At 43.4% G+C, this 19,236-nt stretch overlaps 1 protein-coding gene and 1 pseudogene across 2 annotated transcripts in view; one reads left to right on the top strand and one right to left on the bottom strand.

The window, feature by feature from the left end:
• The window catches only part of PCYT1A (phosphate cytidylyltransferase 1A, choline), a 59,269-nt gene that overhangs the window by 29,407 nt on the left and 10,626 nt on the right, over positions 1-19,236 (top strand). The window contains exons 3-5 of the mRNA XM_053565383.1: positions 4,148-4,247; positions 14,609-14,725; positions 15,726-15,877. Coding sequence (XP_053421358.1) covers positions 4,148-4,247; positions 14,609-14,725; positions 15,726-15,877 — 369 coding nt within the window. The remainder of the gene's footprint in view (positions 1-4,147; positions 4,248-14,608; positions 14,726-15,725; positions 15,878-19,236) is intronic.
• LOC128567835 (erlin-1-like) lies at positions 8,124-9,369 on the bottom strand (annotated as a pseudogene). The gene has a single exon (XR_008374941.1). The product of XR_008374941.1 is annotated as an erlin-1-like (transcript).

Raw genomic sequence — 19,236 nt, 5'->3', positions numbered from 1 at the left:
GAGGGTGGTGCCTGTGGCTCAAGGAGTAGGGCGCCGGTCCCATATGCCGGAGGTGGTGGGTTCAAACCTAGCCCCGGCCAAAAACCAAAAAAAAAAAAAAGTAGAATTTAAAATTCTGGCTCAGCGCCTGTGGCCCAAGCAGCTAAGGCGCCAGCCACTTACAACTGAGCTGGCAGGTTTGAATCCAGCCCTGGCCCGCTAAACAACAATGACGGCTGCCACCAAAAAATAGCCAGGCGTTGTGGCAGGCACCCATAGTCCCAGCTACTTGGGAGGCGGAGGCAGGAGAATCACTTGAGCCCAGGAGTTGGAGGTTGCTGTGAGCTGTGATGCCACAGCTCTCTACCCAGGGTGACAACTTGAGGCTCTGTCTAAAAAAAAAAAAAAGAATTTAAAATTCTTCCAAATGCTTCCAGGTAAATTAAAAAAAAGATAAAATTTAAAATTCTAAGTGAACATTACTACAGCCATATGGAAATTAAGAGGATTATAAGGGAATATTGTGAACAACTTCATGCCAAAAAATTTGACAATGTACATGAAGTTGATGGATTTCTATAAAGAGACCAATTATCAAAACTGACCCAAGACAAAATAGAAAAACTTAATAGACCCGTACCAAATAAAGAAAATGAATTAGTTGTTAAAAATCTTCCTACAAGGGTGGTGCCTGTGGCTCAGTGTGTAGGGTGCCAACCCCATGTACCAAGGGTGGTGGGTTCAAGCCAGACACCAGCCAAATTGCAACAAAAAAATAGCCAGGCATTCTGGCAGATGCCTGTAGTTCCAGCTGCTCCGGAGGCTGAGGCAAGAGAATTGCCTAAGCCCAGGAGCTGGAGGTTGCTGTGAAAACTGTGTGATGCCTCTATTAAAGTGCTGTCTCTATCAAAAAAATAGCTGGGCGTTGTGGTGGGCACCTATAGTCCCAGCTACTTGGGAGGCTAAGGCAAGAGAATCTCCTAAGCCCAAGAACTGGAGGTTACTGTGAGCTGTGCTGTCCCGGCACTCCACCGAGGGCAACAAAGTGAGACTCTGTCTCTAAAAAAAAACAAAAATCTTCCCACAAAGACATATCCACGCCCAGATGACTTCATCAAAACATTTAAAGAAGAAATAATACTAATCTTATACACACATTTTCAGAAAATACAAGTGGAGAGAAGACTTTGCAATCTACTTTTTTTTTCTTTAAGAGACAAGTCTACCAGGCGGCGCCTGTGGCTCAGTGAGTAGGGCGCCAGCCCCATATGCCGAGGGTGGCGGGTTCAAACCCAGCCCCTGCCAAACTGCAACCAAAAAATAGCCGGGTGTTGTGGCGGGCGCCTGTAGTCCCAGCTGCTCGGGAGGCTGAGGCAAGAGAATTGCGTAAGCCCAGGAGTTAGAGGTTGCTGTGAGCCTGTGACGCCACGGCACTCTACCCGAGGGCGGTACAGTGAGACTCTGTGTCTACAAAAAAAAAAAAGAGAGACAACTCTACCCCTGTCATCCAGGCTGGAGTGTAGTGAAACAATTGTAGCTTACTGCAGCCTTGAACTCCGGGGCTCAAGCGATCCTTCTTCCTTTGCCTTCTGAGTAGCTTGAACATTAGGCATTCCCTACAACACCTGGCTCATTTATTTTATTTTATTTTATTTTAGAGACAGGATCTTGGTATGTTGCAGGATGGTCTTAACCTTCTGACCTCAAGTGATCCTTCTACCCTTCCCTCCCAAGTTCCTGAGATTATAGGCATGAACCACTGCACCTGGCTCCACAACCTATTTTGTGAGGCTAGATACCAAAGTGAGAAAAAACCACAAGAAAACTTCAGTTCAAAATTCCTCACAAACTTAGATACAAAACCTCTTAACAGTAGGAGAGGGCATGGAGTAGGTCCGTCTGCATGAATAGCAAATTCAGCTGTCCACAAGAAGGAAGCACCTTCAGAGGAACCAAATATCAGGTTAGTGATTACAGAACCTGGTTTTAACATCATACAAAGAAAGAGCCCCTAAAAGAGGGCAGATAACACAGTCTTGCATTGCCTATGCCACCCTTCCTCCATTCTCTGGCAGTACCCGACCAGCATGCTATGTGGAGAGAGAATCTGCTTGCTGGGGGAGGGAACATGAAATGATTATGGAAGTTTGCATTGGAACTCAGGGCTACCCTGTCACAAGGGAACACAGCACAGTGCCCAGGGCAGCATTTAGACAAGCCCAACCAGAGAAAAATCCTTTGCCCTGCTGACAAAAAGCAGCCTGGGGCCTGGAGTAAATTAGTAAGGCCATCAGGCCACAGGGGCTGTAGTCCTTGGGCAAATTCCTATGGCTGGCCTGGCTTTAGAGCCAGTGGACTTGGGATGTGTGTGAGACACTAGCTAATGGCAGCCAAGCCAGTGCCTGTGTCACCCCTCCCCCAACCATAGGTGTTATAGCTTAGGGAGAGTTGTTTTCCACTTGGGGAAAGGAAAGAGTTCAAAGGACTTTGTTTTGCAACTTGGATACCAGCTCAGCCATAGTAAAATAAAGTGCCCAGCAGATTCTTGATACCCCTGATTCCAGGCCTTAGTTTCTGGATAACATTTCTAGACCCATCCAGAGCCAGAAGGAAACCCACTGCCCTGAAGGAAGGACCTAGTCCTGGCAGGATTCTCCACCATTAGAGGTAGCCAGACTGCAGTCACCACGAGCTTTGAGCAAGACTGGGACTGGCTTTAGGTGTGACTTGCTACAGTGGCCATGAGGAAGTGTCCGCATCACTCTTCCCCTAACTCCAGCAGCCCCAGTACAAAGAATGAGGAAAGAAAGTGAAAGACTTTGCCTAGTGATACAGGAAATTCTCCCATCTTTTACCCAAGTCCACCAAGGTGCAAGAATCACAGCATTACTGGGCTTGGAGTATACCCAGTGCTGATATAGCTGCAGTGACAAAGACTTAGAACCCAACAGATAATTCCCTTTGAATATCTGGAAAGTCTTCTCAAGAAGAATTGGTTCAGGCTCAGCACCTGTAGCACAGTGGTTATGGTGCCAGCTACTACATTGAGGCTGGTGGATTCGAACCCTGCCTGGGCCAGCTAAACAACAATAACTGCAACAACAACAGCAAAACAAAATAGCTGAGCGTTGTGGTGGGCACCTGTAGTCCCAGCTACTTGGGAGGTTGAGGCAAGAGAATCGCTTAAGCCCAAGAGTTTGAGGTTGCTGTGAACTATGATGCCACAGCACTCTACCGAGGGTGACATAGTGAGACTCTGTCTCAAAAAAAAAAAAAAAGAAAAGAATCTAAAAATATAATTAAGAAAACAGTTTCATTCACAACAGCATCAAGTGGAACAAAATATTTAGGAATAAATTTAACAAAACTTTTAAGTGAAGCTGTGCATAAAGAAATGAGAAATGAGTATACCTGCATTCTTATTTCTGCTTTGCCTCTGAGTAACTACATACAACTGTTTATGTAACTTTTCTGAACCTTGTCTCATCTTTTTTTTTTTTTTTTTTTTTTTTTGTAGAGACAGAGTCTCACTTTATGGCCCTCGGTAGAGTGCCGTGGCCTCACACAGCTCACAGCAACCTCCAACTCCTGGGCTTAAGCGATTCTCTTGCCTCAGCCTCCCGAGTAGCTGGGACTACAGGCGCCCGCCACAACGCCCGGCTATTTTTTTTTTGGTTGCAGTTTGGCCGGGGCCGGGTTTGAACCCGCCACCCTCGGTATATGGGGCTGGCGCCCTATGGACTGAGCCACAGGCGCCACCCACCTTGTCTCATCTTTAAATTGAGGATACTATGTTATAAAGTTTTAGAACGGGCTCAGCACCTGTAGCTCAAGTGGCTAGGGCACCGGCCACATACACCAGAGCCAGCGGGTTCGAATCCAGCCCAAGCCTGCCAAACAACGACAACTATAACCAAAAAATAGCCCGGCGTTGTGGCGGGCACCTGTGGTCCCAGCTACTTGGGAAGCTGAGGCAAGAGAATCTCTTAAGCCCAAGAGTTTGAGGTTGCTGTGATGCTACAGCACTCTACCCAGGGCGACAGCTTGAGACTCTGTCTCAAAAAAAAAAAAAAAAAGTTTTAGGATGAATTTTAGTCACAGCACATTGAATATATGATTGTTCTTTAAAGCTGCCATTTTTCTTTTCCTTCACTTTCCTTTTCTTAAGGGCTTACGGCAGCCAGCTCCTTTTTCTGATGAAATTGAAGTTGACCTTAGTAAACCCTATGTCAGAGTGACTATGGAAGAAGCCAGGAAAGGAACTCCTTGTAAGTAAACACCTACTTAATTATTTTGTTGTTTTACTACTGTTATTAGCTTTCCATTGTATTTATCAAATACACATTACTTCCTATATACTTCCTTCAGTTTACTTGTGCAGTCTAGATGGATTCCTGCCATCTGCCTTGATGTTCTGTGTAGAAGGGTAATTCCACTCTAAATAAATTTTTTGTTAGTTTCATATATTTATTTTCTGAGATATTATCATAGCTGTAAGAGGTAATGAAACAGAAACAGTAATATACTAGCCTGAGCTGGGTTCTAATCCTATTTTTATAAAGGTCTAAATAATAGCCTTCAGAATTTTCCCCACAATCTTTCTACATTCTGTCAGCTATAGTGCTGCTGATTGATGGAAGACAAAAATATCCCAAGTTGGGAAATGGTTTTCACTTAATTTTCCAAGTTTTAAAAAATACTTGCTTTAGGTTGGGCATGTGGCTCATGCCTGGAATCCCAGCTCTTTGGGAGGCCGATGTGGGAGGATTGCTTGAAGCCAGGAGTTTATGACCAGCCTGGGCAACATAGCAAGACCCCTTCGCTACAGAAAATGTTTAAAAAATTATCCAGGCATGGCTATCGTCCCAGATACTCAGGAGGCTGAGGAAAGAAGATTGCAGCGAGGCGCAGTGGCTCACACCTGTAATCCTAGCACTCTGGAAGGTCGAGGAGGGTGGATTGCCTGAGCTCACAAGTTCAAGACCAGCCTGAACCAGGGCGAGACCTCATCTCTAAAAAAAATAGCTGGGCGGGCCACGAGGCCCATTGTGTACCCCAAAAGTATTCACTAAATAATAACAATAATACTGGAATTACATGGCCACCAGCATCTGACCAACTTGACCTTCAGGGCTGAGATGTCCCAGCATAACTGTGCAGGAGTGAACCAGTTGTCCGAGTGCTTCTGTTTATTGGGTCTGAATCAGGTCTCCCCTTCCCACACCTCCCAGCACTGAAGGCCCAGACACTGTAGTCTCCCAGCATGGACCACAAGGCACTCTGCAGACACATCCTGTTAGACTTTCTGTTCAAATCATTGATGTCCCACATTTTCCTCCTTCTCCTGAAGCCATGGTGGTGACTGTGGCATCTGACCAGCGTCCATTCTCCCATCTGTCCACCATGGAACTTGGAGAGGGTCTGTGTCCTGGTTTTGATAATGTTGACATTCATGTTGACTATCTCTAAATGTTCACGGAATAAAGTGTGAGTTTTCGCAAAAAAAAAAAAAAATAATAAATAGCTGGGCATTGTGGTGGGTGCCTGTAGTTCTAGCTACTTGGGTGGCTGAGGCAAGAGGATCTCTTAAGCCCAAGAGTTTGAGATTGCTGTGAGTTATGATGTGACAGCACTCTATCTAGGATGACAAAGTGAGACTCTATCTCAAAAAAAAGAAAGAAAGAAAGAAAATCGTTTGAGCCTAGGAGTTCAACGCTACAGTGAGCTATGATTGGGCCACTGCATCCCAGCCTGGATGACAGAATGAGATCCTATGTCTTAAAAAACAAGCAAACAGGGCAGTGCCTATGGCTCAAAGGGTTAGGGTGCTGGCCCCATAAGCCAGAGGTGGCAGGTTCAAACCCAGCCCCAGCCAAAAACTGCAAAAAAACAAAAAGAAACAAAACCTTGCTTAATTATTATTATTATTTTTTTTTTTTGAGACAGAGTCTCAAGCTGTTGCCCTGGATAAAGTACCGTGGCATCATAGCTCACAGCTACCTCCAACTCTTGGGCTCTAGCGATCCTCTTGCCTCAGTTTTTCTATTTTTAGTAGAGATGGGGTCTTGCTTTTGCTTGGGCTGGTCTCAAACCCATGAGCTCAAGCAATCCATCTGCCTGGGCCTCCCAGAGAGCTCGGATTATAGGCATGAGCCACCATGCCTGGCCAACAGAACCTTGCTTTATTATTTTTAAAGCCCCTATTCATTATTTGTATGCTTAATTTATATCATTAAAGCAGTTTTAACTACATAAATTATTTTTTTTTTTTTGTAGAGACAGAGTCTCACTGTACCGCCCTCGGGTAGAGTGCCGTGGCGTCACACGGCTCACAGCAACCTCCAACTCTTGGGCTTACGGGATTCTCTTGCCTCGGCCTCCCGAGCAGCTGGGACTACAGGCACGTGCCACAACGCCCAGCTATTTTTCTGTTGCAGTTTGGCTGGGGCTGAGTCCGAACCCGCCACCCTCGGCATATGGGGCTGGCACCCTACTCACTGAGCCACAGGCGCCGCCCAACTACATAAATTATTAATATGTATTCTAGGTTCTCTTCCTATTTGGGGCAGTTGGTTTTAGGGATCACCATAAATAGAAACTTCCAAGATCCTTTATTATGCATACAAAGTCGTACAGGCAGATGTTCTTACTTCTGTGTAAATTCTCCAATTCTCCATTTTTTTTTCCAGTCCTTTTTCAGTTCTTCTAATTATTATGGTAAGTATTTTCACTACTCTGTAAATATAACACTGGACTTAGATCTAGGCAAATACCAGAGAATAAGAAGTGATTATAGCCACAAATCTATATATTTCTAGTATATACATATATTTGTGGTTACTTCTTAATTGTGCTAGTATGTTTGCTCCGTGTTGTAACTAAGGAGTAGTATAATACAAGTAGAAATGATGTGCTTACAGTATCATACTAGAGATCCCAATACCTCTTGCCTGTATTTTAACTATACAGATTATGATTTGGGGTCCTCAACAAAAAAGAGTTTAAATACAGAGAATCTTTTCCTTTTGCAAAAGTGTTTAGATTTGCCGGTAGCTCATGTTGATTGCAACCCTTGTGACTCATGATGTGATTTTGAGCTTGGCTCCCCTTACTTGAGTAATAGGCGGGTTGATAGAGGTAGGATAAAGTGACAATAAAGAAAACCAGGGCGGTGCCTGTGGCTCAGTTAGCAGGGCGCCGGCCCCATATACCAAGGGTGGCAGGTTCAAACCCAGCCCTGGCCAAACTGCAACAAAAAATAGCCGGGCGTTGTGGTGGGCGCCTGTAGTCTCAGCTACTCGGGAGGCTGAGGCAGGAGAATTGCCTAAGCCTAGGAGTTGGAGGTTGCTGTGAGCTGTGTGACGCCACGGCACTCTACCGAGGGCAATAAAGTGAAACTCTGTCTCTACAGAGGCTGTATGGATCAGGGTATAATACTGGCAGGTCGGGGCGGCGCCTGTGGCTCAGTGAGTAGGGCGCCGGCCCCATATGCTGAGGGTGGTGGGTTCAAACCCAGCCCCGGCCACACTGCAACAAAAAAATAGCCAGGCATTGTGGCAGGCGCCTGTAGTCCCAGCTACTCGGGAGGTTGAGGCAAGAGAATCGCGTAAGCCCAAGAGTTAGAGGTTGCTGTGAGCCATGTGACGCCACGGCACTCTACCTGAGGGCGGTACAGTGAGACTCTGTCTCTACAAAAAAAAAAATACTGGCAGGTCAAAATTCCAGCAGACAATTCAGGGTTCACATTCAGATAGTAGAGTCTGTTGAAGGCAAGAACTTTTTATGTACTCTCTAATGATACACTGGGAGGATTTAGTATCTCACACAGATGACACCATTTGTGGTATTAGATTTGTGGTACATAAAAGTTAAAAATACGTGTATTGTTTTCAAGTTTTGAAGTTTATAATTAGCAAGTACTGATTGATAAATCTAATTTTTAAATGTTTTATTTTATTATTATTTTTTTGAGACAGGGTCTTGCTCTGTTGGTTCCACTTAGAGTACAGTGGTATCATCATATCTCACTGCAACATCAGACTCCTGGGCTCAAGCAGTCCTGCCTCAGCCTCCTGAGTAGCTAGGAATACAGGTGTGTGGCATCACACCAAAGTAATTTTCCTATTTTTTTTTTTTTGTTAGAAAAACACAGCTCGTTATATATTTAGTGTCTAACATTCCAGCGCAGGCAGCATCTTAGCATCAGACTTTCCCTTGTTCATGAATACCAGTTTAGAAAGGAACACATATAGGATACTTGATAAAACTGGCTGAAAAGTCCATTTTGGGTGGCAGACAGCTGGCTCCATCCTGCAATCAGCTGACAAACCAAGACTATCACAGGAGAGGCAGAACAGAGGAAGCACACGTTCTCTGTAAAACTGAAGAGTCCGTACAACCATTGTTCCCACTTAGCCCCTTGGGCCACATATCTTGATATGGAGAACATTTCCACCTCTTGCATCAACCTGTGTTCTCCTTGTTTTGAATGAGGCTCTCTCCAGAGGGTTCAAGAGCCTCCTTAGAAGGGAGGGAGCCTTCTCTTCCAGTCCTAACATCTGAATATTTCAAAGCACAAGAGGAGTCAATGAACATGCTAGGGATGTTGCTGCCAAAGTAGATCTTACTGTTAGAAGCAATAGCCTGGTACTTTTTGAGCTCCAGATATTCCGGGGTCAATTTGTGCTTGTTTGAGGTGGCGTATTTGTGTGCAGCATAATACTCAGCATCTGCTTTTGCCTTTTCTCGGGCCAGGAACGCAGCATCTTCCATCTCAGAAATGCGCTTTCAGTTTCTTTCTCCATCACCTTCTGCTGAAACTGGATTTTTGCCACCTGTGCAATCTTCTCTGCTTCTATAACAGCCTTTTTCCTCTCCGTCTCAGCTTCTTTCTCCACAACCTTTTGTTTCTGTGCAGCTATAAGGAGTTCTTCTCAGCCTCCATTAACTCAAAATTTCTTCTTATGGCTTCTGGGATTTTGGGTTTTGTGACACGCACAGCCTGTATAGTGAGACCTGGAGCCATGATGTTTAGGTCTTTCTGCAAAGCCTGTTTCAAGTTTTCATCTATTTGATCAAACAATTCTATGTAAACTTCTTGAAGTGTGTGAGCACTACAAAACTGGTTCAGCTCATGGTGGATTTTATTGAAGATTAAGGTCTTGTCATAATCTGCAGTGTAGTTCCTCACAATATCAAACACTGCATAAGGTGCCAACATATTAACTACTTCTATTCGGTCAATATAGATCATGACTCCACCGCTGGTTCCACAAGGCACATTTTTAACTTCATCAGTTTGTAGTGTTGTCTGTACAGATCTGAACGTAGTAATGAAAGGCAACATAATATGATAGCCTGGTCCACTGGGCTAGTTAGTAAAGCTCCTCCCCTATCAGTGACGCATCATCCCCGCCCGCACGTGCGGCCGCCTCCGGGGCCGAGCCAGCCGTCAACAGCCGGCCCCGCCCACTCGCCCAGCATTGCGCTGCGCGATCTAATTTTCCTATTTTTAAAGAGCTAGGGTCTTGATATGTTGTCAGGCTGGTCTTGAATTCCTGGGCTCAAGCAATCCTTCTACTTCAGCCTTTCAGTGTGCTGGGATTGTAAGCATGACACACTGTACCTGGCCTTTACAATTTTAGAATAATACAATGTTATATGTAAGTCATTTTTGAGATTATAGGCTTTGTAGTCTCTTCATGGTATATATAAGGAAATTAAGATCCATAGAAACCAGGAAGTAAAGACTTCCCACTATGGTAAAACAGATAATTAGTGATGGAATTGGAGCTTAAAATCTATGTCTTTCTGTCCTTGTGTTCTTTTCATTCTGGGGTGGTGCTACTCCTTGTAAACATTAGTTATAAATAGAAGACTGTTGGCAAAATGATTGCATTTTAGGTAAACAAACAGTATCAAATTAGCCTATGAAGTTTGCCAGTCTTATTTGATCTCTGGTTTTTCTCTTATATCTCATTTTATTTGTTCTTGTTTATATAAGAAATATAAACCAAGTAGCTAACTATTCATGCCAGTGCAGGACAAGGAATAAACCAATAAAGAATTCACACATGCAGTAGTTAGCAAATTTTAAACAAATAACAAGTGCAAGGGGACATCTTCATCCTGCCCCCAGGTTTTCACTAGAAAATTTAAGAGAGTTCAAGAGGGAAGTTTGAATAATATAGGAGAAAATTCACAGAGCAAAAAATATGACTTGAGAAATGAGAGAAGATTAGCTCTGGGAACTTTTCTGATGAGGAAAGAAAAATCAGCAATATTTTCACCAAGAGAAAGGAAGATTAAGGGAGAGTCTGAAGGGCAGTGGAAATCTTTTAGGGACAGAATCTTTCAGTGGTTAGGTATTTGGGAGAATATATCAAAAGAGACAATAAATTGAACCCCAGGCTCATCCAGACTAAATGAGGACATAGGGTTACTTAGCCAGCAGTAGTCAATCATATAATTTATATAATCCAAACCAGGACAATTTCTTTTGTTTTGTTTTTTGAGACAGAGTCTCGCTATGTTGCCCTCAGAAGAGTGCTGTAGCGTCACAGCTCACAGCAAGCTCAAACTCTTGGGCTTAAGCAATTCTCTTGTCTCAGTCTCCCAAGCAGCTGGGACTACAGGCACCCGCCACAGCGCCAGGCTATTTTTTTGTTGTTGTAGTTCTCATTATTATTTAGCTGGCCTGGGCCGGGTTGGAACCCACCAGCCCCAGCGTATGTGGTTGCTCTGTTGTTTCAACTTAGAGTACAGTGGTATCATCATAGCTCACTGTAACATCAGGCCATATGTGGTCTGCACCCTAACCATTGAACTACAGGCGCCGAGCCAAACCAGGACAATTTCAAGAGTGAGAGGGTGTTGTTCTTTTTTTTTCTTTTTTTTTTTTTTTTTTGGCCGGGGCAGGGTTTGAACCCGCCACCTCAGGCATATGGGACCTGCGCCCTACTGCCTGAGCCACAGGCGCCGCCCGAGGGTGTTGTTCTTAATACTACTCTGCTGAGACACAGGAGTAAACCAGGGGTGTGGTTATCCTGGCCAGTAGAATGTAAAAGAATGGCTAATGCTTGCTTTCTTCCCCTACTAGTTCCACAGTGGCCCCTTCTGGCCATTTGGTTAATATACTAGCCTGGGTTTGCCAGAGACTTGAGATTAAGTCATAGGTAATTGAGATATTGGGAGGCGAGGGAAACACAGAAAAGGACAAGGGGCATGTCTAGGGTTGGCCCAAGAAAGGGTTCAGTGATATACTTAACTTAATGTGGGATGATTCTGTGCTGGCAAACAGCCACTCGATCAAGGGCATTCTACACTGTTGCCGTCATCCAGGCAGTTTGTTTCCTGAGTGAAATCTCCCTGCTATATGCTGTCTAATAGTAAAGAAACAACAACAAAATATTCTTAATTTTTATATTCTATCTTTTAGGATCAAATAATTGAGACCATAGCCCCTCTGGATTTGTTTAGGAAAAATGGAAGTATATTGCTTCACAGTCATGACATCTAGGATATAGAATAGAGATTATACTACTTAGATTTTGGGTTTTTTTGTTTGTTTGTTTTTTTGAGATGGAGTCTCACTTTGTCACCCCTGGTAGAGTGCCCTAGCATCATAGCTCACAGCAACCTCAAACTCTTGGGCTCAAGCGATTCTCTTGCCTCAGCCTCCCGTGAGACTACAGGCACCCACCACAATGCCCACCTATTTTTAGAGATGGGGTCTCACCCTGGCTCAGGCTTGTCTTGAACTCGTGAGCTCAGGCTATCTGCCCACCTCGGCCTCCCAAAGTGCTGGGATTACAGGCATGAGCCACTGCACCCAGCTTGCTTTGTCTTATAGATGAGAAAACTAAGGCTTAAGGATGTTAAAGTTACAAAGAAAGGAAGCTGATTGGTGAACTTGAGCTGTAACCTCTCTGACTCTTAAATCTATTATATTATTTCTCAGTTTTTCATATGTTGATGTATTTATTTTACTTTAAAATTTTATGTCATGTATTATAAAATCCATACATTCCCATGGTTGAACATCTATAAAGTACAAAAGGGCATAAGGTAGGGCAGCGCCTGTGGCTCAAAGGGGTAGGGCGCTGGCCCCATATCCTGGAGGTGGTGGGTTCAAACCCAGCCCCGGCCAAAAACTGCAAAAAAAAAAAAAAAAAAGAAAAACAAAAAGGCATAAGGTGAAAAGTCTTCCTCAACTCTTGTCTCACAGATACCTGATATCCTTTTTTCAAGCATATGTATGGTAGTACCAATTTCTTGTGGATAGCTAAGGAAATACTTTATATATCTTACCACCTTTTAGTAGGTATGTTATGATATATTTAGTCTTCCATTAAAATTTAGTTTGTTTTCAAACTGTGCTATTACAAAGAATACTGCAGTGAAAAACATACATATTTACCAGTATATCTGTGAGATAAATTCCTAGAATTGGAATAGCTGGGCTGAAGGGAATAAGCTTTTGGTATTTGTGTTTTGATAGATAACTACCTAATTTCCTTTCTTAAAAGTTGATGATATTCCTATTAGCACTGTATGATTTCTCAGTTTAAAAGCTACTTGCTTGTGGGCGGCGCCTGTGGCTCAGTGAGTAGGGCGCCGGCCCCATATGCCGAGGGTGGCGGGTTCAAACCCAGCCCCGGCCAAACTGCAACAAAAAAATAGCCAGGCGTTGTGGCAGGCGCCTGTAGTTCCAGCTGCTCGGGAGGCTGAGGCAAGAGAATCGCGTAAGCCCAAGAGTTAGAGGTTGCTGTGAGCTGTGTGATACCACGGCACTCTACCTGAGGGTGGTATGTGAGACTCTGTCTCTACAAAAAAAAAAACTACTCGCTTGTGATTAAAGCTAGTTGAAAAGAAATGTCTAGGGCGGCGCCTGTGGCTCAGTGAGTAGGGCGCCGGCCCCATATGCCGAGGGTGGCGGGTTCAAACCCTGCCCCGGCCAAACTGCAACAATAACAACAAAATAGCCGGGCGTTGTGGCGGGGGCCTGTAGTCCCAGCTGCTCAGGAGGCTGAGGCAAGAGAATCGCGTAAGCCCAGGAGTTAGAGGTTGCTGTGAGCCGTGTGACGCCACGTCTGTAAACTTCCTGAGAATGAATTTCTTCCTCCTTGGTTCACTTCCCTTAAGACAAGAAGGAGGTATGTCTTATCCCCATACTCAATATAGTATATCTGATGAAACTCTGGACCTTCTTTCCCAGAATGATGTAGATGGCTCCTACTGCTGCTATAGTGAAATTGCTCTTCCTTTATTCGCTTGGACTCCTTAGATTTATTATTGAAGCATGATGAACCGTTATGTTAATTTCATCCTCAATGTATTTATCTGGGTTTGGAATTTTTGTCTTGCACCTCATGAGCTCATTTCCTGACTTCTCTTTCATAGGCCACTAGTACCAAAAAAAGTTGACAGTCAGTTCTCTATTGTTCTCCCTGATAGAGATGAGAAGAGAAAAAGTTGTGATGAAAAGTCCTGAAGTATTTATATTTGATTTTTCAATATTTAATATATTACCCTCTACTGAGAAAGTATAACATCATGCTCACTGTAAAGGAGAAAAGAGAAATGCTTTAAAGAGTTGTGGTTTTTTCTTTCTTTTTTTTTTTATTTTTGCAGTTTTGACCGGGGCTGGGTTTGAGCCCACTACCTCCAGTATGTGGGCCCGGCGCCCTACTCCTTTGAGCCATAGGCACCGCCCATAAAGAGTTGTGTTTTTTTTTTTTATTTGTGGTTTTTGGCCGAGGCTGGGTTTGAACCCACCACCTCCAGCATATGGGACTGGCTCCCTATCCCTTTGAACCACAGGCGCCGCCCAAGAGTTGTGTTTTAATAGAGCAGGTATTGAAGGGTGAATCTGAAGCTGAGAAGCAATAAATTGATAATTGGTCTACTTAGGTACTTAATACTCCTATTTTTCAGTCTCACCCTCTGGATTACTACCTTGCTTTCTGGGCAGTAGTAGGGAGGTGTTGTTTTTTTTTTTTTTTTTTCCCAAAGCAAAGCATTGTATTTTTAGTAATCAGGGCAGCCTGAAAATGAGAAAGCAAGCAACCAGAGTGTAGTTTGACTAAACTCTATTTAAATATAACTGAGGCTAGGTGCAGTGGCTCATGCCTATAATCCTAGCACTCTGGGAGGCCACTCTGGGTGAATTGCTTGAGCTCAGGAGTTCAGAACCAGCCAGAGCAAGAGCAAGACCCTATCTCTACTAAAACTAGAAAAATTAGCTGGGCATTGTGGCATATGCCCTGTAGTCCCAGCTACATAAGAGGCTGAGGCAAGAGGATCACTTAAGCCTAGGAGTTTGAGGTTGCTGTGAGATATGATGCCACAGCACTCAGCCTGGGGCAACATAGTGAGACTCTGTCTCAAAAAAAAATCTGAAAAATCATAAACTGAAGGTGAGGATTTTGAAGTTCAAAATCTCTGTGAAAACCCAGAGAATATCTTAAGAGGGCTATGCAGTGATGGAAAAAAATCACACAGTGCAATTTCCATTTGTCAAATATAAGATATCGATTAAATGTATTTCTGTGATAAATTCTCTTTTTTCCTTTATTTTCTTCCTTTCTTGCTTTTTTCAAATGTGATACATTTTTTGATTTGGATTCAGGTGAGCGGCCTGTGAGAGTTTATGCAGATGGAATATTTGACTTATTTCACTCTGGTCATGCCCGGGCTCTGATGCAAGCAAAGAACCTTTTCCCCAATACATACCTCATCGTGGGAGGTAAGAAAACACGAAATGCTATGCAGAAAAAGATTATTGAAGTCTTTTTTTCTCGCCTATCTTTATAATTTGAATATATTGTTTCAGTTTTTAAATGAAGGATGTAGTACAGTCTCTTTAAAATATAAAATATGTAAGATACTAGCAACCTGTATCTGGAGAGAGGAGCTCTAACCCCAGTGACCTGTGATGTCCAACATTTATCTCACATTTTTCAGCTGAGTTCCTGCAGTCACGGAAGCATCAGTGACCACTGCCTACTTAAGAAGAACATTGCTCTAGATTTCAGTTTATCATTTTGAATCAACTGAAGTACAAAAGTCTGCCAAGCAAATGTTATGTGTTCCAGTCCAATCTTAATTAAAGCAATTAATAAAACATTTTTAAAAAATTAATTGAATGCTTGGCGCCTGTGGCTCAAGTGGCTAAGGCGCCAGCCACATACACCTGAGCTGGCAGGTTCAAATCCAGCCTGGGCCCAACAAACAACATTGATGGCTGCAACCAAAAAATTGCTGGGTGTTGTGGCAGGCACCTGAAGTCCCAGTTACTTGGGAGGCAGAGGCAAGAGACGCTCTTAATTAATTAAACCTCTAGGAGTTGGAGGTTGCTGTGAGCTATGATGTCACAGTACTCTACCCAGGGCAACAGCTTGAGGCTCTGTCTCAAAAAACAACAACAACAACAACAACAAAACTTAATTGAAGCAGAAATGTACAGGCACAGTAGGTTCACTGCAGAGTCGAAGGTCTTAGTCCCCTTTTGAACTCACTTCTCCAAAGTGTGAATATATTTACTCTTTAGTGAGTATTGCTCCTGAAGTTGTGTTGTGGGTTAGGGTTATTGTTACCCATACTGAAATAGATCCAGAAGACTTTTCTCAAAATGGGAAGGATGGTTGTAATCCTAGGAAATGGGATAAGATGGGAGAGGCTGTTGACTGAGGTGTGGTTAAGCAAAGGTGACCTTGACTTAACACTTTATGATGTGGTGAACTCAGTCTGCAGTGATGAGCTAACACACAACTTCAAAGGCTTCACGGTGATGAATGAAAATGAGCGCTATGATGCAGTGCAGCACTGCCGTTATGTGGATGAGGTGGTGAGGAATGCCCCCTGGACCCTGACACCCGAGTTCCTGGCAGAACACCAGGTAAGAACTGGGCATAAATCCCCATTCCTTCCTTCAGAATCCTTTCAATTCTCAAGGCTTCTGGCACTTGGCCTACTCTTCCACTAGCCCTATTTACTTCTGCTTTCTATGTAAGTTTCATATAGAGGAGATGACAGCTATATTATTAATAGTAATAATCATTCCTGACATTTATATGGAGTTTGATGATTTATAAGCACTTTTACATCCTTTATATTCTATTTTCTCCTACAACAATCCTGTGGAAGTACTTAATTTTTTTTTTTTACTTAAAAAAGATGTATATTTATTTTTTTCTGACATGAAAGGGGTCTGAAAGTGGACAGCTGAGAACTGACATTATGGTATCTTGGTCACTGTGGTCTCAGGCTCCTACTTTTTCTTCCAAAATCCCCGAAAATGGTTTCTATTCTAGATTCCCTCAAGGCTGCAGAGAGCCCTGGAACGATAACCATCAGGTCAGGTAATAGGATGAGGAGAGGGCAAAAGGCCTTAATCTGACCGTTTCTTTTTAAGCTCTTTTTTTCCAGAATTTTCACTAAATGAACTTCCACTTCTACCTCATTGGTCAGAACTTAGCCGCACCTAATTACATAGGTGCTCAAATAAAATTAAGATTTTGTTTTTAAGTAAGGAAGAAAGGGAAGAATCAGTGTTAGGTGGACTGCTTTGCTTTTTAATTAGAAAACTGCTACCAGTCTAGATCAGGGGTTGGCAGACTGGCCCACGGGCCAAATCTGGCCTACAGTCTATTTTTTTATAGAGATTTATTGGAACAAAACCACACATGAGGTTTCATCTATGGCTGATTTCATACTACAACAGCAGAGTCTATTACTTGTTTCAGAGCTCATGTGGCCCACGAGCTTCAAATAGGTACTATATGGTCCTTTATTGGAGACAGTGTCCCACTCCCTGTCCTGAATCACAGGGGACAGCTTCTGAGGAAGGGCAGCTTGGGCTGTGAGGCCATGACAGAAGCAGAGTTGGTGCCATATGACTTGGGGATCATGTGTTCCTCTCCAGCCCCAGTGGGAAGTACTTATTATTTCCACTTTACATATAAGGAACAAGGTCTAGAGCAGGGGTCCTCAAACTTTTTAAACAGGGGGCCAGTTCACTGTCCCTCAGACCATTGGGAGGGCCAGACTATAGTTTAAAAAAAAAAAACTATGAACAAATTCCTATGCACACTGCACATATCTTATTTTGAAGTGAAAAAACAAAATGGGAACAAATACAATATTTAAAATGAAGAACAAGTAGGGGCGGCGCCTGTGGCTCAGTGAGTAGGGCGCCGGCCCCATATGCCGAGGGTGGCGGGTTCAAACCCAGCCCTGGCCAAACTGCAACAAAAAAATAGCCAGGAGTTGTGGCGGGCACCTGTAGTCCCAGCTAGCGTTGTGGCAGGTGCCTGTAGTCCCAGCTACTCGGGAGGCTGAGGCAGGAGAATCGCCTGAGCCCAGGAGTTGGAGGTTGCTGTGAACTGTGTGACGCCACGGCACTCTACCGAGGGCCATAAAGTGAAACTCTGTCTCTACAAAAAAAAAAAAAAATGAAGAACAAGTAAAGTTAAATCAACAAACTTACCAGTATTTCAATGGGAACTATGGGCCTGCTTTTGGCTAATGAGATGGTCAATGTTCGGTTCCATATTTGTCCCTGCTAGTTGTAACAAGTGATGCAAATATGCATCCGTTAGTCTAGATCTGGTTGGAGATTTCAGATGGTTCATTCTGTTCACAGACATAAGTGCTACCAAAGATGGTTGCCATTTTGAGTACATGGTTTCTGAGATTAGGATATGTCTCAGAGGGGAGAGATGCATAGAAATTAGGAAGGCTGCTTGACTTGAATGCATCTTTCAGAGAGTCATAATTCTGCAGTTCAGCCATTTCCATTTGGTAAATCATATCCACATTTTCAATGTCAATAGAAAATGGGTTACAGAAAAGCTGTATGTCCTGTTCATGGAGATGAAGCTTTTTAAATCTAAATTGGAACTCCTTTTGCAACTTTTCCAGTGAATCCACACATGTTTTATTTGGGAATGCAACCAATGGATTTTCCGCTAACAGATTTTGAGTTGTGGGGAGATGGCAGAAATTTTCCTCCTTCACTTGTTTGATAAGGAGGCCTAATTTTACTTTCAGATGCTTTCACATGTGATTGTATATCATAGATGCGCTTCCTCTTTCCTTGAAGTTGCACATTGAAATTGTTGAGTAGCTCTGTTACAGCTATCAGAAAGGCAAGGTGCCAATTCCATTCTTCATCATTGAGCTCTGGTACTTGTTTTTTGAAAGCAGAAAAGCTGTAATCTGTAGAAGTAGGTCACAGAAATGTTTCAAAATTCTCCCTCGACTCAGCCAACGGAACATCTTCACAGGCAACATTTAGCTCAGACAAAAATTCCTGAAATTGTCTGTAGTTTAGTGTATTAGCTCTAATGAAGTTAACACAAGATACTACAGTTTTCATAACAGTCCCACTTCAGTGATTTATTACACAGTGCTTGTTGGTAGATGAGGCAGTGTATGGCTATTGGATAAGAATGGTTATGTTTATCCATCTCTTGGTTAATGCGAGCAATTACTCCTTTCTTAGACCCCACCATGCTAGGAACACCATCAGTTGTCACACTGGCTAGTTTTGCCTAGTCCAGTTCCAAACTATTCACGGTTTGGCAAACCTTTTCATAAATATCCTCTTCTGTAGTTGTTCTTTTGATGCTGTGCAGTGCAGCAAGCTCTTCTGTGACTTCAAAATAGTCATTTGTACCACGAATAAAAATTAGAAGTTGTGCAGAATCACGAACATCATTACTTTCGTCAAGTGCCAAGGAAAAATAGGAAAGGTTTTTTGCGGAGTTTTGCAAATGGTGATGCAAATTGTCTCCCATTTCTTCAATCCTACATGTAATTGAGGGTCCTGAAAGACTCACTGTACTAAATAAATCAGCCTTCTCTGGACACATCTCTTTGGCAACAGAAAGAAGGCATTCTTGGGGCGGCGCCTGTGGCTTAGTCGGTAAGGCGCCGGCCCCATATACTGAGGGTGGCGGGTTCAAACCCGTCCCCGGCCAAACTGCAACCAAAAAATAGCCGGGCGTTGTGGCGGGCGCCTGTAGTCCCAGCTACTCGGGAGGCTGAGGCAAGAGAATCGCTTAAGCCCAGGAGTTGGAGGTTGCTGTGAGCTGTGTGAGGCCACAGCATTCTACCAAGGGCCATAAAGTGAGACTCTGTCTCTACATCTCTACAAAAAAAAAAAGAAAGAAGGCATTCTTTAACAAATTTTCCCTCCGCGAATGGTCTGCCAGTGCACGCTATTAGTTTGGCAACTTGAAAACTTGCTCACAG

This window comes from Nycticebus coucang, chromosome 16, assembly GCF_027406575.1.
Source record: "Nycticebus coucang isolate mNycCou1 chromosome 16, mNycCou1.pri, whole genome shotgun sequence".
Taxonomy (NCBI): Eukaryota; Metazoa; Chordata; class Mammalia; order Primates; family Lorisidae; genus Nycticebus; species Nycticebus coucang.
This window is presented reverse-complemented; position numbering and strand designations above follow the sequence as displayed.